We start from the raw sequence: 23814 nt of genomic DNA, 5'->3' as shown, positions 1-23814 counted from the left end.
ATTCAGAAAATTAAATTACCAATGTCAACAGGCTCCCAGATCACAAACATCTTAACTGTTACACCTGGTAGTAACTTTTGCAGCAAACTTGCAATGACAGGGAGTGGAGAAAACAAAAACAAAAGAAGTCTAACGTTGTGTTCTGGATTTCAGAGGGACAGAGTTTTCAGTGTTTTAATCCACCACCTCCACAGTCGGTCCTGTGGAAGCGGCACTGCCAGCCTGGGCTCTGCAAGAACCCCCCGCTGCTGCTGCTCCTGATTGGTAAAAGCTGGCAATAATAGGATGGCAGAGTTTCTCCAGTTCCTTCAGCTGGTACTCAAACTCCTCCCTGTCTGCCGTCTGATTGTTCTCCAGCCAAAGGATTGCCTGGTTGCATTGCTCAAGAATTTTCTTCCTATCTCCGTCGCTAATCATATTTCTCACATTCTCATCCTCAACTGTGCTCTTCATGTTGAAGGCGTAGGACTCCAGAGAGTTCTTGGCTGCAATCCTCTGCCGCTGGGCTTCGTCCTCAGTCTTGTACTTTTCTGCATCCTGCACCATCTTCTCAATCTCCTCCTTACTCAGCCTGCCCTTGTCATTGCTGATAGTGATCTTGTTCGATTTGCCAGTGCTCTTATTAATGGCGGAGACATTCAAGATGCCATTGGCATCGATATCAAAGGTGACCTCGATCTGTGGCACACCACGAGGGGCAGGAGCGATGCCACTCAAATCAAATTTCCCCAGGAGATTGTTGTCTTTGGTCATGGCTCGCTCTCCTTCATACACCTGAATAAGCACACCAGGCTGGTTATCAGAGTAGGTGCTGAAGATCTGGGTCTGCTTGGTGGGAATAGTGGTATTGCGCTTGATGAGTGCAGTCATGACACCTCCTGCTGTCTCGAGACCCAATGACAGGGCAGCAACATCCAGGAGAAGTAGGTCCTGAACATTCTCGGACTTGTCCCCCATCAGAATAGCTGCTTGAACAGCTGCCCCATAGGCCACAGCCTCATCAGGATTGATGCTCTTGTTCAGCTCCTTGCCACTGAAGAAATCTTGCAGCAGTTTCTGGATCTTGGGAATGCGGGTGGAGCCTCCAACCAAGACAATGTCATGGATCTGTGACTTGTCCAACTTGGCATCTCTCAGAGCTTTCTCCACTGGTTCCAGAGTGCCCCTGAAAAGGTCAGCATTCAGCTCCTCAAACCGAGCCCTGGTGATGGAGGTGTAGAAGTCAATGCCTTCAAACAGGCAGTCAATCTCAATGTTGGCTTGTGTGCTGGAAGACAGGGTTCTCTTGGCTCTTTCACAGGCTGTCCTCAGCCTCCTCACCGCCCTCTTGTTCTGACTGATGTCCTTCTTGTATTTACGCTTGAACTCCTCAATGAAGTGATTGACCATGCGGTTATCAAAGTCCTCTCCTCCCAAGTGGGTGTTGCCTGCGGTCGATTTCACTTCAAAAATACCGTCGTCAATGGAGAGGATAGACACATCGAAGGTGCCACCCCCCAAGTCAAAGATGAGAACATTGTGTTCTCCTCTGCCCTTCTTGTCCAGGCCATAGGCAATGGCAGCTGCTGTTGGCTCATTGATAACACGGAGGACATTGAGGCCAGCGATCACCCCGGCGTCTTTGGTTGCCTGGCGCTGCGAGTCATTGAAGTAAGCAGGCACCGTGATAACAGCATTACTGACAGTGTTTCCCAGGTAAGCCTCTGCTGTCTCCTTCATTTTGGTCAGCACCATGGACGAGATTTCCTCAGGGTAAAAGGCTTTATTGTCACCCTTGTACTCGACCCTGACCTTGGGCTTCCCTCCTTCATTCACCACCCGGAAGGGCCAGTGCTTCATATCAGACTGCATGACTGGGTCATCAAACCTCCTTCCGATGAGCCTCTTGGCATCAAAGATGGTATTCTGTGGGTTCAGGGCTACCTGGTTCTTGGCAGCATCTCCGATGAGCCTCTCAGTGTCATTGAAGGCCACGTAGCTGGGGGTGGTGCGGTTGCCCTGGTCATTGGCGATGATCTCCACCTTGCCATGCTGGAAGACCCCGACACAGGAGTAGGTGGTACCCAGGTCAATACCAATGGCTGTTCCTTGAGCTGCAGGGGACATGTTGATGAGAGTGTGTATCACTGAGTCCTCTCCTCTGCCGTGGAATGTCTCCTGTCGTAGTGATGGAGCTGGCACGTGGCGTCCAATGGAACCTGGCGACTGTGATTGTGACGATTCCGGCTGAGCTCTGGCCCTTTATGCATTGTGTGTGGGCGGCAGCGGGCGGGTGATTGACGGCGGCGCGGACCAATGAGGGAGCGGGTCGGTGAGGTCGTGGTCGGAATGTTGTGGAAGGTTCTGCAGCGGCGACCAATGCGAGCGAGGCGGGTCCGCGAGACGGCGAGAGCCCGAGAGTGTTCTGGAAGGAGCGAGTCGGTGGAAGAAGGTTCTGGAAAGGGGCGGCAGTTTCCAGCGGGATCTCCCCATGATCCAGCCCCCCCCCTCTACCGGGGAAAAGGATGGGAGTGGGATGTACTGGGGGCAGGGTCTGGATCCCGGAGTGACGGCGGGGGGCGGGCCGGTGTGAGCTGTGAGGAGGGGGTTCACCAAATGTCCAGGATTGTCAGGGAGTGTCCAGGAATGGGACAGTGCTGCACGGAAAACTTGGGAGGTAGGGGAATGAAACACACTGTTTGAGAAACGTCTTGTCAGCACATTATTGTATTGAGTTTCGGGTTAAACCTGTTTAATTTTCTCTTTGATCAGATGTTAATCCCTGATATCCCTTGAATCCCATGCCTATCAAGAACCTCTCCATAAGACATGGCAAGGTGTGGAGCTGGATGAACACAACAGGCCAGGCAGCATCAGAGGAGCAGGAAAGCTCTACACCTTGTTATTTCAGTTCAGGATGCTTCTTCAGAAATGGGGAAGGAGAAAGAGTGCTCAAATAAATAGAGGGTGGTGGTGGTGTGTTGACAGAAGGCAGAAAGTGGAGCAGGTGTGAGAGAAGTTACAAAGAGATTACCAGAGGGTTGCAGTGGGAGAGAGAACCATTGAGGTCTTTCTGGAGGGAGGAGGGTAACTTCTTCAAGGTAGGCATCCTTAGAAGAATCTTTGCAGTTGGGTTATCACTCACTCAGAGTGAGTAGGAACTGCTTTAAAACTTCAATGGCCTCACCTCCAAATTCCACCTAAACCCCATGACTTTTCAAATTATGTTTGTTAACAAAGATCTAATCTAGAGCGCAGTTTGTATCTGCCTATTCATACAGTCCTTTTTGTGGCATCCTCGCTGTCTCGTTCCAGTTCCATTTATTCTTTTAAATGTATTCCTGGGATGTGGGTGTCGCTGGCTGGGCCAGTATTTATTTCCCATTCCTAGTTCTCCCTGAGAAGGTACAGTGGGTAGATCTGCACGTTGCAAGACAGGGAAATGTCCCAGGATTTTGACCCAGTTACACTGAAGGATTGGTGATGTATTTTCAAGTCCTAATGATGAATGTCTTGCGGGGGTACTTGCAGGTGGTAGTGTTCCCATGCATTGGCTGCCCTTGTGCTTCTAGATGGAAGTAGTTTTCATATTGCGAGGAGCTATCCATGGCACTTCAATGAATTTCTTCAGTACATCTTGTAAATGGTACACATCACTGATACACAACATCGCTGGTGGAGGGATGGACTGCTTTTTCATGCATGTTGTCAAATTTTGTGAATGTTTGGAGCAGCACTCATCCAGGCAAATGGAGAGTAGTCAATCACATTTCTGACCTGTGCCTTGTGGATGTTTGACAGGTTTTAGTGAAGGTGAGTTACCTGCTGTAAGATTCCAAGCCTTTGACCTTATCTTGTAGCCACTGTGTTTATATGGCTAGTCCAGGTCATTTTGTGGTCAGTGGTAACCCCAAAAATGTTGGTAGTGGTAAATTCCTTGATTGCAATGCCATTGAATGTCATGGAGAGTTAGTGAGAAGGTCTCTTATTGGAGGTTGTCATTGCCTTACATTTGTGTGGCATGAATGTTACTTGCCAGTTGACTGCCCAAGCCTGGATATTGTCAATGTCTTACTTCATTAGACACAGACTGCTTCAGTGCCTGAGGAATCATGGCTGGCATTGAACATTGTGCAATTGTCAGTGAATATTCCCACTTCTGACTTTATGATGGATGGAAGGTCATTGAGGCAGCTGAAGATGTTTGAGCCTAGTACACTACCCTGAGGAACCCCTAGAGAGATGTCCTGGAGCTGTGACAATCATTACCATTGTTGTAGAGAGAAATATCAAAGAGGAGCCTTGAGTTCTGTGTTCAACAGTACAAATGACCTTCATTCAAAGCTCTTTAACCACATTTGGGAGAGGCCAAGAGACTGCTCCGAATCTGGCTTTCACGTGGGGCCCAGTTGCCTTCTTAAATGCAACTCAGAACTGAGGAGTGGTCAATGATGCTGTAACTTACCCCAGCTGAATACAACATTTTTTATACTTTTTCCATAATAATAATAATAATTATATGCAACATTGATGTTATTGATATCCATATCCTCCTTATCTATACATCCGATCCAGCAAACACACCATCGATGATGAACAACTCTATGGACAGCCCTATGTCCTCCCTAATATCATGATGTCTACCTGATATCGCCATCATCTGTCTTTGGGATATCTTTCAGTACTTCTAACAATCTTCCCTTGAACTTTGGATGCAAGACTTTGTTCGAATTGTCCACATCTTCATTTAAGCTCCAATTGTTTAGCTGTCCCATGTCCTGAACTCCCTTGTTATAAAGTTCTTTTGCAATCTTCTTCTGCTGGTGAACTTCCAGAGGTTGTATTCACATCATTTATTGCTTTATCTTACCTAATGATGCCATGAGCTTCTTCTACTGTCTACAAACATTTGCTCAAGGAATTCAACTTACCCTTTCACACTGATATTTTGGTTGCATTTCTAACTTAGAATAACCTAAAAAATACTGTAGGAGCAGACTTTTTTTTCTACTTTTTACAAAATAATTAACTTGGCCCCCTTAGCTTAATTAGGCCTTTCAACAATGCCCCTTATTAAAATGCTTATGTACTTAGAACAGTCTGTTTACAGAAACCCAAGTAAATTCCCTAATATTTCTTTCCACTACGACCCTCATATGACCCCCACAGGACCTTTCATTATCTTATCTAGTAATTCTGTATGGAGACCACAATTCTGGCTGTAAAAGTCTTTTTATAGCTGCCAAACGCCCCAGACAGCCATTTTGTCAAGATAACAAAGTGTGAAGCTGGATGAACACAGCAGGCCAAGCAGCATCTCAGGAGCACAAAAGCTGACGTTTCGGGCCTAGACCCTTCATCAGAGGGTCTAGGCCCAAAACACCAGCTTTTCTGCTCCTGAGATGCTGCTTGGCCGGCTGTGTTCATCCAGCTTCACATTTTGTTATTATGGATTCTTCAGCATCCGCAGTTCCTATTAGCTCTGAGCCATTTTGTCAAGTTTAGTCATGGGATGTGACAAAGTCATCACTTTATGTGCCCTGTATGACTCCAACCAGTGGAGTTTCCTGCTTCTGATTCCGTTGGGCTCCTTGATGCCACATGTGGTCTAATGCAGCATTTATGTCATGGGCTGTTACTCTTTCTTCATGTTTGAACCATGGCTTTAAGAGATCAGGAACTGAGCGGTCCTTGCGGAACTCAAACAAAATATCAATGAGCAGGTTATTGCAAGCAGTGCTTGATAGCGCTATTGGTGACTCCTTCCACGAGTTTAGTGATGTTAGAGATAAGACTGATGATTAATCATTGCCCAGGTTGGATTTGAGCTCTTTTATGTGCACAGGACATACCTGGGTAATTTTCCACATTGTTGGGTGGATGCCAGTGTTGTAACTGTACTGGAACAGCTTGGCTAGGGAAGTGGCAGCTTCTGGCGAACAAATCTTCACAACTATTGCTGTATTACTATCAGGGCCCATAACTTTGGTACATGCCAGTACCACTAACCATTTCTTGATACTATGTGGAGTGAATTGATTGGGCTAAAGACTGGCATGTGTAAAGTTGAGGACCTTTGAGGAGGCCGAGATGGATTTTCTACTCAACACTTCTGTTAAAGGTTGTTGCGATTGCTTTAGCCTGACATTTCCTACTGATGTATCTTTCACCTGACCCATTGGTTGTGGAATCGTCTTTGTTTCCACTAGGCCTATCATTCGGTAGGCAAATTGGTGACAATGAGGTTAAGTATGTTTTTCCACCTCATTGGTTCCCTCACTGCATTTTTTAGTGTCTATTTGCAGTGACCTTTAGAAGTCAACCAACAAGATAAGCAGTGCTGCTGCCAAGACACTCTGGGTGGTGGACCCTGAAATCCCCACTCAAAGTACTATCTGTACTCTGCCATCCGCAATGTTTCCTTCAAGTATTGTTCGACATGGAGGAGCACAGATTCATTAGCTGACGGAGGAGGCTATAGTGAGAGGCTGAAAAGGCTATTCTCCCTGGAGCATTGAAGGCTAAGGGGCTACCTTATAGAGATTTATAAAATCATGAAGGGCATGGATAGGATAAATAGGCAAGGTCTTTTTCCTGGGGTGGGTGATCAAAAACTAGAGGGCTTGGGTTTAAGGTGAGAGGGGAAAGATTTAAATGGCGCCTAACGGGCAACCTTTTCATGCAGAGAGCGGTGCGTGTATTGAATGAGGTGCCAGAGGAATTGGTGGAGGCTGGTACAATTACAATATTTAGAAGACATCTGGATGTGTGTATGAATAGGGGGGAAAGGTTTAGATCGATATGAACCAAATGCTAGCAAATGGGACTTGATTTATCCAGGATATCTGGTCACCATGGATGAGTTGGACTGAAGGGTCTGTTTCAATATTGTACATCTCTGTGTGATTCTATGTGGGCATCAGCCACAAAGTCAATCATTATCGTCAACCCCCTATTTGGTCTGGATCTGAGTGTCTGAGTAGGTCACTTCAGTAGGCAGTGAGGATATATGTTGGAATAGTGAAGGCTGGAGATAGTATAGGTGTTAATTTAAGAAGTTAGGTCAGTACGGGAGAATGAAATTCTCCTTGTTCATGATAGTGTAGGTAAGATGGTCAGAAACTTGTCTTGGGATGAGGGTGAATGTCCGTTTTATAATCTCCATGGAATTGCCTCAATCAGTTGCAAGCAAAGGTTTCTACTTGAAGACAACAAATGCTGGAGATCACAGCAGGTGAGACAGCATCCATGGAGAGAGAGCAAGCTAATGATTCAAATCTAGATTTGGTTTGATTTTGATTTTATTGTCATGTGTACCAAAATACAGTGAAAAGCGGTTTATGAGTGGTACAGACTGATCACAGCAAGCAAAGGGTGTACAGATTGAAAAGACAGAGGCATACAGGTTACATTGCAAGTTATATTGTTTGAGACTAGAGTCCATTCTACAGCCTGATAACAACCCAAAAGACATTGTTCCTGAGCCTGCTTGTCATGCTTTCAGGCTGCCTGATGGTAGAGGTTGTGGGAGGTTCTTACCAGGGTGTGATGGGTCTTTGATGATGTTGGCCACCTTTCCGTGGCAACGAGCCATGTAAGTAGAGTCCATAGATGGAAGGTTGGCTTCCTTCTGTGATGATCTGAGTTGTGCACACCATTTTCTGTAGTTTCTTATGGTCTTGAGCAGAGCAATTGTCATACCAGGCCATTATGCACCTGGACAGTATGCTTTCAATTGCGCATCTGTAGAAGTTGATGAGGGACGGTATGGACATTTCCTGAGCTGTCTGAGGAAAAAGGGCCTTCTTGACTGTCACATTTACATGGGAATTCCTGGACAGGTTGTGAGTTATTGTTGCTCCAAGGAACTTGATGCTGTTCACTCTCTCTACCTCAGTTCTGTTATTTAGATGGGGGCGTGTTCTCCTTTCATTTTGAAGCCGATGATCAGTTCTTTAGTGTTGCTGATGTTGAGAGATAAATTGTTTTCTGTTGCACCACGTCACCAAGCTCTCTATCGTCCTACTGTATTTTGACTCGACGTTGTTAGATATCCACCCAGAATGGTGGTGTCATCAGCAAACTTGCAGATGCCTCTGTTTAGAATTTGGCAACACAGTCATAGGTGTACAAGTACAATAGGGGGCTGAGGACACATCCTTGGGGAGGCTACAGCATTGAGTGTTATTGTAGAGGAAGTGCAGTTACCTATACAGCCTATGGGTCAGGAAGTTGAGGATCCAGTGCAGAGGGCAGAGTGGAGACCAAGGTCACACAGTTTTGAGATGGTCAGAACTGCCAATGCTGGAGTCTGAGATAACAAGGTGTGGAGCTGGATGAATGCAACAGGCCAGGCAGCACCAAAGGAGCAGGAAAGCTGACATTTCGGGTCTGGACCCTTCTTCTGAAATCAGTTTCCAGGTGGTTACCAGACATGGAGACAGAGAGGTCCAGGAAGGAGAGAAAGGTATCAGAGATGGTCCAGGTGACCCTAAGGTTGGGGTGGAAGGTGTTAGTAAAGTGGAATTGGAAATTTTAGAGGAGGTGGAGGGCATGAATGGTGTCGTGGACGTAGGTGGGGAGTTCCTGGACTGGGGAGGGAAAATGGAGTCAAGATAAGTGGAGATAGGTTCTGTGGGGCAGGAGCAGTCAGAGACAATGGTAAACCAGGGCAGCCAGGTTTATGGATTTTGGGAAGGAGATAGAAACGGGCAGTGCAGGGTTGGGGAATGATGAGATTGGAGGCTGTGAGTAGGAGGTCACCTGAGGTGATGAGGTTGTGGATGGTCTGGGAGATGATGTTTGGTGGTCGGGGTAGGGTCATGATCAAGGGAGTGGTAGGAGGAGGTGTCAGAGAGTTGGCACCTGGCCTCGGTGATGTCGAGGTCAGTGCGCCATACCACAACTGCACCTCTCTTCTCCGTGGGTTTTATGGTGATGTTGGGATTGGAGCGGAGGGAGCAGAGGCCTGCACATTCTGTGGGTGAGAGGTTGGAGTGGTTGAGAGGGGTGAAGAGGTTGAGGTGATTGGTGTCACAACAGCAGTTGGAGATGAAGAGTTCGAGGGAGGGTTGGAGGCCTTGGGGTGGAGATTCAGGAGGATGGGGTGTGTTGGAGGCGGGAGAAGAGGTCATTAGACGGGGGTTAGACTCACAATTAAAGAAATAAACGCGGAGGTGGCAGAAAAACTGATGTCCCAGCGTGAGCGGTATTCATTAATGTTTGGGTTTTTGGTGGGGAAAAGGTAAGTCCTTTACTGAGGACTGACCATTCATCCTCAGTGAGGGGGAGGTCTGGCAGGATGGTGAAGACCCAGCAGGGCTGGGGGCTGGTGTTTACTGTAGAGCTGCTGGCTGTGGGGGTGGAGCAGTATCAACAGTGGGCAGAGTGGTTTGGAGGGGATAATGGTGTTGAAGGCAGAGTTGTAGTAAACGAGCAGGTGTCTGTTGTAGGTGTCTTTGTTGCCCAGATATTCCAGGGAAGAGTGCGGGTCTAGCTATATGGCATCATCTGTGGCCCTGTAATGTTGGTAGGCAAGCCGTCAGGAATCGAGGCAAGTTGGGAGACTGGTGTCAATGTGGACCATGACCAGCCTCTTGAAGCACTTCATGATTTTTGAAATCAGTGCTATTGGGCGGTAGTCATTAAAGTCATGTCTGTAGGGGGCAATAGTATCCTATAGTTGGTGGATGTGTGGATGTGATGAAGTGTAGGGGGCAGTGGAGAAAGCATGTTGATTGTTCTTGTAGAGATAGTAGGAAATTGGAACGTGAGAATGGCAGAATAGTGGTGTGTCTACCTGCCAGACTTGAAAGAGCAGACAGTCCCACCTGCGTGGGGGAAGGGGAGAGAGAATAGGGTGACAGAGAATGTAACAAGTAAAGCTAAAAGAATTGGAAGAAATGGGAGTTGATTCATAATTTGATGCTGTTTAACTCAATGTTAAATCAGGAAGGCTGTGAAGTGCTGAGTCTGAAGATGAGATGTTGTTCCTCTAGTCTGTGCTGTGATTCACTGGAACACTGCAGCAAGCTGAGAACTGACAGGACATTTCTTCCCTTCCTTTTAGCTTTACTTGTTACATTCTCTGTTATCATGTCTTGAATCTCCTCCCCCCACCCCAGTGGGACTGTCTGCTCTTTCAAGTCTGGCAGCTAGACACACCATTGTTTTGCCATTCTTACTGCTAATCACTTAAACAGAACTATCAAAACCTCTTCTGCACCAGCACTTCACCACCCTCACATACCCCGCCCCCCCATTATAGCATAAATGTTGCCCCCTACACACTTCAGCTTCAAATGAAAAGTCATCTAAACTTGAAACATTAGCTTGCACTCTCTCCATTGATACTGCCTGATCCACTCTGATCTCAAGCGTGTGTTGTTTTCAGTACAGATTCCAGCATCTGCAATAATTTGCTCCTACAAAGGTTTTTACTTGTTGGATCTCTGCACCTACATCTCCTTATAGAAAACCTAAACTCTATTGTAAACATACAGGTATGGCACTCTGCCTTAATATCATTTGAAATAATTCCTGCTCAAATTTTGCTTCATACTATTCCCATAGATGGGAGCTAACTTCCCAACTTGATGAAACATTCCACATTTGGGAGCATTTCTCCATTGATTTTAAGTGAAGGTCAGCAAGGCCATCTATGTAGGGAACTGCAGGAGATGGGTGATACTAATTTCACATCTCTATTTACTGTGGAGAAAGATGTAGAAGCTAGAGAACTTGGAGAAATAAACAGTGATATCTTGAAAAGTCCACATTAAAAGGAGGAGATGCTAGACATCTTAAAATGCATAAATGTAGATAAATTCCCAGGAGCCGAACAGGTGTCTCCCAAAACTAGGCAAGTCTCGGTCAAAAACAAAGTTGCTGGAAAAGCTCATCAGGTCTGGCAACATCTTTGGGGGAGAAAACAGAGTTACCGTTTCGGGTCTGGTGACCCTTCCTCAGAACTTCCTCTCTTCCACAGATGCTGCCAGATCTGCTGAGCTTTTCCAGCAACTCTGTTTTTGTTCCTGATTTACAGCATCTGCAGTTCTTTTGGTTTTTATTAAGTGATTCCTGGGTCCCTTGCTGAGATAATTTTATCATTGATAGCCATGGCTGAGGTGCCAGAAGACTGGAGGGTAGCTATTGTTGTGCCATTATTGCAGAAAGGTTGTAAGGAAAAGCCGGGGAGTTATAGACTGGGTGAGCCTGTGTCACTGGTGGGTAAGTTGTTGGAGTGGCTTCTGAAGACAAGGATTTACCATGTATTTGGAAAGGCAGGAACTGATTTGGGATTGTCAAGACACATTTGTATGTAAGAAACCATGTCTCTCTAACCTGGCTTTTTGAAGTGACAAGGACAGATGAAGGCAGAGTGTTAAACATCGTCTGTATAGAGTTCAACAAGGTTCCACATGGTAGATGTGTTACCAAGGTTAGATCACATGGGAGACCGAGCCATCTGGATACAAAGTTGGCTGAAGGTAGGAGACAAGCTGATGGTTTTTGAACTGGAAGTCTGTGACCAGCTGTGTGCTGCAGGGATCAGTGTTGTGTCAACTGCTTTTTGAAATTTATTTAAATACTCTGGATTTGAATATAGGCAGAATGGGAAGTAAGTTTGCAAAAGGTGTAGTCACAGGTAGACAGTACTGAAGGAGGTGTTGGTACACTCGCCCTAATTGGTTGGTGAATTGAATATAGATGTTGCAGCTGTACAGGTCATGGGTTATGTAAGTTTGGAATACAGCATTTAATTCTGGCCTCCCTGCTATAGGAAGATATTGTTAAACAAGAAGGGTGCACAAATGGTTTACAAGAATGTTGCCAGGATTGTACGGTTTGAGCTATTGGGAGAGGTTGAACAGGCTGCAGCTATCTTCCCCTGGAGAGGTTTATCATTATCATGAGGGGCATAATAAGGTGAATTGCCAAAGTCTCGTTACTAGGGTAGTCGAAAACTAGAGCACATTCTTTAAGAGTGAGAGGAGAAAAATTTAAAAGGGACCTAAATGGAAACATTTTGCAGAAGATAATGCATGTATTAAATGAGCTGCCAAAGGCTGGTGCAGTTACTACATTTAAAAGGCATCTGAATGGGTATAGAAATAGGAAAAGTTTCGAGGAATAAGGGCCAAATGCTGGCAAATGGAACTAGTTTTATTTTGGACATCCGGTCTGCACAGAGATTTGGGACAGAAGGGTCTGTTAAACTGGACAACTCTATAAATATGCAACAAGTTACCTAACTGCCGTTACTTACTTAATATAACAATCACTATAATCAGCAAGCAAAAATATTACATTTTAGAATGTCTAGGAAAGTTGTAATAAGTTATTTTAACATTCGCTTTGTGGCATTGCTAAGAAATGGCTGACCACTTCACATCTGAATGTAATTCCTTGGGAACTGTTGTGTATTTCATCAGTGCAGCTAAAATCTAACTCAACAGAAAGAAGCAGGAGAAAGAATTTTAGCCAAAAGTTTACTGAAAGCATTTGAGTTTTGGAGTTCACTTCAAAAATATCTCATACCATACAAACAACAGTATTACATTTTAAAAAAATTCCGAACAGCATGGATCAAAATACAATCAAACAACTTAGTGGCAATGCAACTTAAAAGCGAAGCAAACTGCATTACACTGCCATGAATAATAGGTCCTTCCATCCAGCAGAAATCAAAGTCTCAGGAGGTAAAAGTGGAATAATGGTCAATGCGATACACAGCACAAGGAAGATCATGAGCAGTGTAAACATCCATGTAACATTTAACTCAAGTCTTTAAAGTGAGGGTCCTCTGTGGTTTCTTAATCCACCTCCTCCACAGTTGGTCCTGTGGAAGTGGCATTTCCAGCCTGGGTTCTGCAAGATCCCCCTGTTGCACCTGCCCCTCCTTGGTACAGGTTGGAAATGATTGGCCGACAGAGGTTTTCCAGCTCTTTCTGCTTGTGCTCAAACTCCTCCTTGTCTGCTGTCTGATTCTTCTCCACCCAGGATATGGCCTGGTTACACTGCTCAATTACTTTTTTCCTATCTCCCTCACTGATCTTATTTTTGACATTCTCATCCTCCACTGTGCTCTTCATGTTAAAGGCGTAGGACTCCAGAGAGTTCTTGGCTGCGATCCTCTGCCGTTGGGCTTCATCTTCATTCTTATACTTTTCTGCATCCTGCACCATCCTCTCAATCTCCTCCTTACTCAGCCTGCCCTTGTCGTTGCTGATAGTGATCTTGTTCGATTTGCCAGTGCTCTTATCAATGGCAGAGACATTCAAGATGCCATTGGCATCGATATCAAAGGTGACCTCGATCTGCGGCACACCACGAGGGGCAGGAGCGATGCCACTCAATTCAAATTTCCCCAGGAGATTGTTGTCCTTGGTCATGGGTCGCTCTCCTTCATACACCTGAATAAGCACACCAGGCTGGTTATCACAGTAGGTAGTAAAGATCTGGGTCTGCTTAGTGGGAATGGTGGTGTTGCGCTTGATGAGTGCAGTCATGACACCTCCTGCTGTCTCAAGGCCCAACGACAGGGCAGCAACATCCAGGAGAAGTAGGTCCTGAACATTTTCGGACTTGTCCCCCATCAGAATAGCTGCTTGAACAGCTGCCCCATAGGCTACGGCCTCATCGGGATTGATGCTCTTGTTCAGCTCCTTGCCACTGAAGAAATCTTGCAGCAGTTTCTGGATCTTGGGAATACGGGTGGAGCCCCCAACCAAGACAACATCATGGATCTGTGACTTGTCCAACTTGGCATCTCTCAGAGCTTTCTCCACTGGTTCCAGAGTGCCCCTGAAAAGGTCAGCATTCAGCTCCTCAAACCGAGCCCTGGTGATGGAGGTGTAGAAGTCAATGCCTTCAAACAGGGAGTCAATCTCAATGCTGGCTTGTGTGCTGGAAGACAGGGTTCTCTTGGCTCTTTCACAGGCTGTCCTCAGCCTCCTCACCGCCCTCTTGTTCTGACTGATGTCCTTCTTGTATTTACGCTTGAACTCCTCAATGAAGTGATTGACCATGCGGTTATCAAAGTCCTCTCCTCCCAAGTGGGTGTCGCCCGCTGTCGATTTCACTTCAAAGATACCATCGTCAATGGAGAGGATAGACACATCGAAGGTGCCACCCCCCAGGTCAAAGATGAGAACATTGTGTTCTCCTCTGCCCTTCTTGTCCAGGCCATAGGCAATGGCAGCTGCTGTTGGCTCATTGATAACACGGAGGACATTGAGGCCAGCGATCACACCAGCATCTTTGGTTGCCTGGCGCTGCGAGTCATTGAAGTAAGCAGGCACTGTGATAACAGCATTACTGACAGGGTGTCCCAGGTAAGCCTCTGCTGTCTCCTTCATTTTGGTCAGCACCATGGACGAGATTTCCTCAGGGTAAAAGGCTTTACTGTCACCCTTGTACTCGACCCTGACCTTGGGCTTCCCTCCTTCATTCACCACCCGGAAGGGCCAGTGCTTCATATCAGACTGCACGACTGGGTCATCAAACCTCCTTCCGATGAGCCTCTTGGCATCAAAGATGGTATTCTGTGGGTTCAGGGCTACCTGGTTCTTGGCAGCATCTCCGATGAGCCTCTCAGTGTCATTGAAGGCCACGTAGCTGGGGGTGGTGCGGTTGCCCTGGTCATTGGCGATGATCTCCACCTTGCCATGCTGGAAGACCCCGACACAGGAGTAGGTGGTACCCAGGTCAATACCAATGGCTGTTCCTTGAGCTGCAGGGGACATGTTGATGAGAGTGTGTATCACTGAGTCCTCTCCTCTGCCGTGGAATGTCTCCTGTCGTAGTGATGGAGCTGGCACGTGGCGTCCAATCGAACCTGGCGACTGTGATTGTGACGATTCCGGCTGAGTTGTGGCCCTTTATGTAGAGCGTGTGGGCGGCAGCAGGCGGATGATCGACGGTGGTACAGACCAATGAGGAAGCGGGTCGGTGAGGTAATGGTCGGAATGTTGTGGAAGGTTCTGCAGCGGCGACCAATGAGAGCGAGGCGGGTCGCCGACAGTGCGCGTGTGTCCTGGAAGGAGCGAGTCCGGAGAAGGTGGTTCTGGAAAGGGGCGGCAGTTTCCAGCGGGATCTCCCCAGGATACTTCTCTCTCTCCCCCCGCCACCACTAATGTGCTAGCATTTGGCCCCTAGCCCGCAAATCTTTCCTCTTCATATACCCAGCCCGAAGCGTTTTTAATGTAATTGTAGAAACCTCATGCCATACATGAGCATCAGCTATGTGAAACAGTTGCCCCAGGTCATTTTTAATTCTTTCCCTTCTCAGCTTAAAAGCCAGACCTGTAGTTTTGGACGCCACAACCCTGGGGAAAGCCTTTGGCTGTTTACACGTTATGCCTCTAGGGGAGGTTTGTGAATGCACTGTACAGGCTGTTACCTAGTTTTGTCCTTGGAGCTGTGTTTATCCAGGTAAAAAGGAAGTTATTTCATCACTCTCCTGCCATGTAGATCATTGACATGCTTTGGACAGTTTGTAGTTTTGGAATTTGACACTAGCCTCCTCAGTTTGTGATTTTTTTTATAAAAAGTGTTGTTATCTATAGACAGAATCATGAAGTGACATTTTCAAAGTGTTATCTCCAAATATTTCTACATACTTGAAATGCAAAAGAAATTCTAATTCATTGAAAACTCAGATTTGTACCCAGAATCCTTAGAGTGCAAACAGGGCCTTTGGCCCAGCAAATCCACACCAAAATCTCAGAGCAACCCACCCCATCTACACATCCTCAAACACTATGGGCAATTTAGCATGGCTAGTTCACTTAACTTGTACATCTGCAGACTGTGGGAGGAAACCCATTCAGACATAGGGACAATATGGAATTTGCACAGACACAGTCACCAGAGGGTGGAATCAAACCCAGGTCTCTGACACTGCAAGGCAGCAGTGCTCACCACTGAGCTACTGTTTCATTTATTCTTTGAGCTACAAGTCTTAAAATTTGTGCAGCTATCAAATGGTTTCTGAAAAATATACAAAGACCTTAGCACTATCCTCTTGATCCCTTTTGATAACTCTACAATAAACATGTTTACTCCAACTTTCCCTTTAGAAATACATATAGCTCTTCACTGCAAATTGTATCCGGAATATTTGTTTCTAGAAACTTCCCGATACTAAAATCTTTAAGTGGCTGATCTGAAATGTTGGGCTTATCCTTACATCTTTTTTGAAAAAGGCACAGGGCCTGAAGCCCTCTTGAATCTCACCTGATTTAAGAGGAAAGTGGTGGTACCTTCAGTTTCCATTCTGATTTTCTTCAAAAAACAGCCGCGCCCCCCCCCCCCCCCCCCCCCCAAACACATCTGTTCCTATGGATGTCATTCTCAGTAGATCACATATCCAACATTTATAATCCCACCTTATGTTAGTCTTGGACACATCAGTTCCCCGAATGAACCTTACCTCGACAAATATTTAAGTTTTGCAATTGGTTAGTATTTTGTTAGTCACTGAAGCAGTCAACTCAAGACAGCTGTTCTTTAACAGAATGAAGTTTATTACAGCTTTACTTGTTCAATAAGTGACAAAAGAAGACATCCTAACACTAGCATTAAAAAAGTTTGAGATAGGAACTGAAGATACTGGAGAATGGGATAACAAGGTTTAGAGCTGGATGAGCACAGCTGGCCAAGCAGCAGGAAGGCTGATGTTTCAGGTCTAAACCCAAAACACCAGCCTTCCCACTCAACCTGCTTGTTCATCCAGCTCTACACCTTGGTTCTCATTAAAAATAAGTTTTTGGTTCCCAATAGTATCTCTTCCATGGGAAAGCTTTTAAAAAGCTTTGCTTAACTGACTTTTTCCTTGGACTGCTGAGACCTATTTTGTTTCAATTTGACTATGAAACTTTACAAAAGTTCCAACAACTTGAAAATTTAAATCTAGTCTCCTGGATTGGAAGCTCTACAGACAAGCAGCTATTAATTGAGCAGACTGGTTCCTCTGAACAAGTTGGAAAAAGTTAGTTCCCTGCTCATTCAACACAATCTTTCTGGATTTTGAAAACAAACTTTGAATCTTCTGTTCTAAAAAGTTAATTGAAGTTATTTTAATTCTGCTTCTTGTAAACCCAAGAGGGTAAGCATTTCACTTAATATCTGTTTATAGGTCACTCCTTCAAAATTAACTTTTAAACAAAGAAGCCACAGAACTCATCCATGTGCCTCTTTTGAAATCCAAATCCTAAAAACATTATAGATGAGGAACTTTTGCATCTTTTTATGTTCAAGTGCAAATTATTCAGTTTCCACAAACTGATGACTTGTAGGCTGTTTAATTTGCATCTGTAAACAGGAAAAGCAAGTTCACAAAGATACCAAAATGTGACACTGGATGAACACAGCAGGCCCAGCAGCATCTCAGAAGCACAAAAGCTGACATTTTGGGCCTGGACCCTTCAGAGAGGGGGTTCTGGAATAAATAGGGAGAGGTGGACCAAAGATGGAGAGAAAAGAAGATAGGTGGAGAGGAGAGTATAGGTGGGGAGGTAGGAGGGGATAGGTCAGTCCAGGGAAGACGGACAGGTCAAGGAGGTGGGATGAGGTTGGTAGGTAGGAGATGGAGGTGCAGCTTGGGGTGGGAGGAAGGGATGGGCAAGGGGAAGAACAGGTTGGGGAGGCAGAGACAGGCTGGGCTGGTTTTGGATTAGATGGTACCTGTTGTTACCTTCAGGACACCCCCATGTGAAAAAGACAAATATAGTGAAGTATACTCATTCTGCCTTAAGCAATAAAAGGCAAAGACAGTCAAAACTAAAAATCACTATTACAGATATTTAAAGAATGTGTTCAGCAAATTAGGACTGTCCCTTTGTAAAACACCAAAATTACAACTAGCCTTATATGGAGCACAAGAGATAAAGTGTAGAGCTGGATGAACAGCAGGCCAAGCAGCATCTTAGCAGAAAGGCTGACATTTTGGGCCTAGACCCTTTCTGATGAAGGGTCTAGGCCCAAAACATCAGTTTTTCTGCTCTGAAAGATCCTGTTTGGCCTGCTGTTCATCCAGCTGATTCTTCAGCATCTGCAGTTCCTATTATCTTTATGTAGAGCACAATGTGCTTCTTCATTTCCCCAGTTTATGAAATGCTTTTCACCTTCCTGTAATGGAAATGAGACAACCTTGATAAGGATTTAATGGTGTTAGTTTAAAGACAAACTTGTTCACATATCCCTAAAAATTTGTAGGCCTTGCTCTGCAAAGATGGGAAGGTATGTGAGAGGTTGGTTACATGTTGGGTCAGACACAGCATACATTTGTTATTCTGACTACAATACAACTGATAACACTGATTTGACCACAACTAAACAATGTTCTAACCATTAGCTTCACTAAAACAGACTCCCTTTTATTCCCCAAACCACCCCCAAAACTTAAAATTATACAGCTTTAATAGAACAGAAATAGGTCCTCTCACCCACTGGTCAAACAAACATCTATCTTTTCCAATCCAATTTTCTAGCACTTGGCCTGTAACTTTATGCTGTGACATTTTATTTGTTGTTTTGAAAGTCACCGTCTCCAGTGTTTTAGGAAGTTAGTTTCAAATACTCAGAATTTCCCCCCCCCTCCACCTCAAACAACTCCCTTTACCTTAAGAGGTGTCCTCCTTGGTTATTGATTTCTCCACTAACAGTTTCTCCCTGACAGAGCCCCAGAACTTTCTGCACTTCTCGCAGATGCCCCTCAGCTTTTTCTGCCAAAGGAAACTACCCTAGTGTTAGTCATTTAAAGAAATTATTGCAATCCAGGTATTGTACAAGTGAATCTCTTGTATCCCTCCAGTGCAGGCTCATTCTTTTTGGATGGTGGGTGCAACAAAATCACAGTATTCCAGTTGTGGTCTGATTAACTTTTGTAGCTCCATCATAACTCCTTGCTCTTGTATTCAATGCCTTGACTAATAAGGAACAAAGTATCCCATGTCTTGTTTAACCATCTTATCCAATTGTCTTGCTGCCTTCAGGCATCCATTGACATGCACACCAAGGTCCCTCCAATTCTGTACTTCCTAGGGTCTGACCATTCAGCATGTACTCCTTTGCACAATGAGACATATCACCTTATTTTCAGGAGAAATTTCATTTGCTGCTGTTCAGCTTTTCAAAAGGATCTGCAGTTTAAGGCTCCTCACTATTTGCCACATAACTAATTTTCTATCATAATGTGAACTCACTCATCATACCACCTACATTCTTAATGTACACAAACAGCAAGCAGAACCAACATGCTGATGGTATCACTGGATTGTTAGTTCAGAGATCCAGGTTTGAATCCCACCACAGCAGATGGTGGCATTTGTCAAACTCAATTTTTAAAAAATTGAGTCCAATGATTATGAATAAAGACTCATCTGGTTCACTGATGCCCTTTCAGGAAGGAAGCTGCCATCCTTAGGTGTGGTCTCCAGGTGCACAGCTATATAGTTGATTTAACTGCCTTCTTGGCAATTAGGATGGTCTAGCCAGCAACACCCTCATCCATGAATGAATTTAATAAAACTGACAAATCCTGTCACTGCCATTGAAATCTGCTGGCAGTCAAAACCACCTTTTAACCATCAACTTTTGATTCCTGTGGCTAAGCCATTTTAGATCCAGTGTCCTGGATCCCATCAGCTCAAAAAGTAGTTTCCAATGCAAAACCAATGTCAGAAATCCAACTTGACAATCAACTGCACTATTCTCATCTACACATTTAGTCACAAAAAATTCAAATCAAATCTGCTAGACATGATCTCTCCCAATGAAAGCTATGCTGATCATCTCTGCCTCTTGAACAGGAAATCAATTCTGTCACTCAATTTTTCCCCAGTTAGATTCACTGAATTTCTAGTTTATCCCTAGGATCCTTGATTTCAGCAGCATGGGTTACATCTCACCTAGGCCAAGGATTTTTACAGTTTCAAGCATGTTAAATTACTCATTCCTCCTCAATGCTAATTTGTTCAAGTATCACATCCCCTCACTCATTTTCCATCACCCCAATTTCTATACACATCATCCTTCTTTATGGTGAATACAGATGCAAAGTACTCATTAAAATCTTCACAAACCATGTCTTCCAAGTTCTAAACAGATTGCCCTGTTAGGGTTATTCTCTTGCCCCCAATATACTAACAAAACATTCGTTTTCCCCCCCCTTAAAAGGAAGGGTTTCTTCAGCACCCTCTTCACTGTCTTATTTAAGGGGGCTCTGACATTTTTTGTACACTTAGGCTATTTGCTGATGAGTGAAATTTTTACCTTAAAACTTTCCTTTTCTCCCCCTGTATTCTGTCCTGTACATCCCTCAATTACCTAGGATTCTCTGAACTTGGTCTCACCCTTCACAGCAAAGCATTGGACCTACACCACATTTTTCAATGACTCCCACCACTGATGTGAATTTTCTTGCAAACTAGCTACTCCAATCTGACCAGATCCCAGCATCTTAATAATCTTACTTCCAACAAATGAGAAACATTTCTGGTCTACCCTCCTCCTTATCCATAAGGCCTTAAAGTCTTGAATTAAAGAGGTCACTAACAAAATGGGGCACCCACTGCCACATCTTCCACAAACCTAGGTCCAGCATCACTCCCTCAAGAGAGTGGGAGAGAGAGAGAGAGAGAGAGAGAGAGAGAGAGAGAGAGAGGACTTAAAAAGCCAATTGGCACACTAAAGACTTTCACACTGTCTGTCCAAGTTAATATTGGGGAAAATTAAAGTGCTTAATTTTACTTGTGTGGATCTGTCAGATGCCATTGCTCACTCCAAGGGAAATTTAGCTAAACTCACCACTGCCCTCTTCTGGCAGCCTTTTTTGAATGATTCCATTCACACGCTAGTTACCTTTTGAAAGAATTGAAATGCCTCTCCCACCTTTTGAAGTCTAGATCTCTATTCTATCTAAGTGTTTTCCTCCAGCTTCATTCCATGCTTTTGCCATTCCCCTTAATTTTGCTCTGTCACTTGGCCCTTCCAGCAATGGTTAGTTTCTTTTTAGTCTACTGATTGGACCAGACCCTTCCTAATTTTGTATATCTCTGTTGCCAAGGTAAGTGACTTCAGCTTCTCCAATCTATTGAAGTTACTAAACCCATTTATCTGATAATAGTATTAATCTTAGTATAAGCTTAAGCCTTTTTCACATCTTGTCAAAATCTGTATTTTTAGACAATTCTCCAGTTGTGAGAAAACTAGCCAATTATAAATATTTACTGTCTAGCAAGTTGAGAAGATTTGTAGCTCAGGTTGAGGTTCTTTATGAGAGTTTGCTCGCTGAGCTGGAAGGTTAGTTTTCAGACGTTTCGTCATCATTCTAGGTAACATCAGTGAGCCTCCAGTGAAGCGCTGGTGTTATGTCCCGCTTTCTATTTATCTGGTTAGGATTCCTTGTGTTGGTGATGTCATTTCCTGTTCTTTTCCTCAGGTGATGGTAGATGAGCTCCAAATCAATGTGTTTGTTGATGGAGTTCCGGTTGGAATGCCATGCTTCTAGGAATTCTCGTGCGTGTCTGTTTGGCTTGTCCTAGGATGGATGTGTTGTCCCAATCAAAGTGGTGTCCTTCCTCATCTGTATGAGAGGATACGAGTGATAGTGGGTCATGTCGTTTTGTGGCTAGTTGATGTTCATGTATCCTGGTGGCTAGCTTTCTGCCAGTTTGTCCAATGTAGTGTTTGTCACAGTTCTTGCAAGGTATTTTGTAGATGACTGTGGCTTTGCTTGTTGTCTGTATAGGGTCTTTGAAGTTCATTAGCTGCTGTTTTAGTGTGTTGGTGGGTTTGTGGTATTTACTGTCTTTCACACCCTTCCCAAAAAGGTGCCTAGAACTTCTGGCAGCACCAAGTCAACATTTTACAATGCATGGATAGTTCAGTTAGAAACAGGAGTAGAACATTCAGCCAGGACCATAGTTAATCCAACATCCCTCATGTCTATTTTCCCTCCTTTTCACAGGAACCCTCAAGTCTCATACTAGTCAAGCTATGAAGTTCAGTTCTCAGGTGTACACAAGCTGTCTTACCCCACAGGTCTGGCACAACGTGTTCTTAAAAACAACCCTCAAGAAAAATCAAACTTCATGACAGTATGCCCTCTAGTCTTAAAGATTCAAGTAAGAGAAACATCCCAAGTACCTACCTGGTCTAGCTTCAAGAATCCTGTGTATTTCATCAAGGTCACCTCATTCTTCGAAACCCCAGTGAGTAGAGTCCAAACTAGTTGGACCTTTGCTCAGTGTTCTTCCCCCCCCCCCCCCAACACCTTCACAATACTAGAGATAATTCTGATGAGCTTTTCTTGCTGCTTCCAATGCATTTCTTTTGTTAGATAAGGGGACCAACACTGGTCATAGTACTCCAGTTGTGCTCTCACCAGCACCTTGTACACCAGTAAGACTTCCCTAGGCTTGTACTCCAACCCTCTCAAAACAAGAGCCAACATTCCATTAGCATTCCCAATTACGTGTTTCATGCACAAGTACTGCTAATTCTTTTTTGTTGCAGCTTCTTGCTATTTGTCTATTTAAGAGTAGACTTGTACTCTCCAAAATGAGGGAAACACTTTTGCCCCCACGTTATACGCTGTTTGTCAGCTCTTCACCCACTCACGTAGTATCAATCTGTCAAGGTTATTGACATGCCCCCCCAAACAACCTACCTTTTTGTATTACTTGCAGCTTTTGTCTGTTTAGATACTGCAAAAATGGAGAAATGGTTCCGCGTGCAACTTGCAAAGACACTCAGCTGCTGAAATATTACTTTCCCAATTTGGGAAGGCTTAACTATTAGTTAATCCCCTGAGCCAGGTTCCTGGTCATGTTGACTTTATCATCAATTGCAAAAGCAAACGTGGGCGCTAAGATGCCGAAACGTCAAGTTTGTCATGTCGCTCAGCGGACGGAGTGTCGTGATAATCTAGGTCGACACACGAATCTTTTGCGGACCATTATCTTGCATTGGACTGTCCCCCTGCTAGCCCTCCTCTTCCCGCAGAGGAGCCGTTTCCGGGCCGCCGCCGCTTTGTGAATGTGGTGTTTCCTATGACCAGCGCCGCAGCCCACCGGACGCACCACGAGATGGCGCAACAGAGAGGTCCAGTGCTGTAGGCGGAAGGCCTTAGAGGCACTGCGACCAGATTTGCACACTAGGCTAGCGCGCTCAGCAATCTTGAACCCGTTGCATCTGCTCGGCCAAAACCTGTGAACAGCGGTAGCCGCCTTAATGAGAGACCTGAGGGTATTAGGGGGTCGGTCCGACGGCATGATTGGCCAGTTACGTCGAGGGCGGCCTCAGTGCTAGTCTGGCGATTGGCTTATGCCACGTCAGCCCCTTCCTAACTATTGGCCGCATATCGCACGCTTTGTGACGTCAGGTGCAGCTGCGTGGCGGCCGTGGATCCAGCCGATACACTGATTGGTCCGAGTCTACGCTACCGTCTTTCCCATTCGTCCCCCGCCGTGGATGCATGCATCCTGTATGTGACGTAGGAGGAGTCCGAATTTATGATTGGCTGCGGCTAAGCCTGATCGAAGCTGCGATTGGTGGAGGTGTTAACACCCGGCGGATTGACTACGGATAACATTGTTCCCAAATGGCTACTGCCGAGAATGACTCGCTGTGCCCGTCCTCTTCTCTAATTGGCCGATACCACCGCAGTCGTTTCCCTGGGCGGAGACTCAATCTAAGATGGCGGCGGAGAGTCTGTCACAGCTGGCCTTGGACTTGACTTGTCCCCTCTGTCAGGCGATCTTCACCGACCCCGTGGAGCTACAATGCGAGCATTATTTCTGCAGGTGCGCGTCTGCTGTAGTGACTGAT

General features: G+C 45.2%; 3 protein-coding genes across 4 annotated transcripts in view; 1 reads left to right on the top strand and 2 right to left on the bottom strand.

Moving 5' to 3' along the window:
* LOC132206266 (heat shock cognate 71 kDa protein-like) lies at window positions 1-2315 on the bottom strand. The gene has a single exon (XM_059639729.1). The coding sequence runs from the start codon at window positions 2104-2106 to the stop codon at window positions 175-177; it is 1932 nt and encodes a 643-aa protein (XP_059495712.1). The 5' UTR covers window positions 2107-2315; the 3' UTR covers window positions 1-174.
* A 10141-nt stretch (window positions 2316-12456) lies between these two features.
* LOC132206264 (heat shock 70 kDa protein 1B-like) lies at window positions 12457-23267 on the bottom strand. 2 transcript variants are annotated; one of them, XM_059639726.1, is made up of 2 exons: window positions 22655-23258; window positions 12457-15542 (listed from the first exon to the last, which is right to left on the bottom strand). In XM_059639726.1, the coding sequence occupies exon 2, from the start codon at window positions 14724-14726 to the stop codon at window positions 12795-12797; it is 1932 nt and encodes a 643-aa protein (XP_059495709.1). In that variant the 5' UTR covers window positions 14727-15542; window positions 22655-23258; the 3' UTR covers window positions 12457-12794. The 2 variants fall into 2 exon arrangements, 1 of the variants encoding a protein (XP_059495709.1); XR_009442947.1 differs by lacking the exon at window positions 12457-15542 and adding an exon at window positions 18009-18111 and having other exon boundaries at window positions 22655-23267.
* A 398-nt stretch (window positions 23268-23665) lies between these two features.
* LOC125446349 (zinc-binding protein A33-like) overlaps window positions 23666-23814 on the top strand; it is a 28590-nt gene continuing 28441 nt past the window's right edge. Inside the window, exon 1 of the mRNA XM_048519850.2 lies at window positions 23666-23789. Within this exon, the coding sequence (XP_048375807.2) occupies window positions 23683-23789 (107 nt within the window). The 5' untranslated portion in view covers window positions 23666-23682. The remainder of the gene's footprint in view (window positions 23790-23814) is intronic.

The sequence above is a fragment of the Stegostoma tigrinum genome, chromosome 34 (assembly GCF_030684315.1).
Source record: "Stegostoma tigrinum isolate sSteTig4 chromosome 34, sSteTig4.hap1, whole genome shotgun sequence".
NCBI classification, from domain to species: Eukaryota; Metazoa; Chordata; class Chondrichthyes; order Orectolobiformes; family Stegostomatidae; genus Stegostoma; species Stegostoma tigrinum.
The sequence above is the reverse complement of the archived record's forward strand: the minus strand, read 5'-3'. Positions and strand labels throughout refer to the sequence as shown.

Bases quoted from the DNA above. Each gene is read 5' to 3' on its own strand.
- LOC132206266 (XM_059639729.1), bottom strand. From the start codon at position 2,106: ATGTCCCCTGCAGCTCAAGGAACAGCCATTGGTATTGACCTGGGTACC.
- LOC132206264 (XM_059639726.1), bottom strand. From the start codon at position 14,726: ATGTCCCCTGCAGCTCAAGGAACAGCCATTGGTATTGACCTGGGTACC.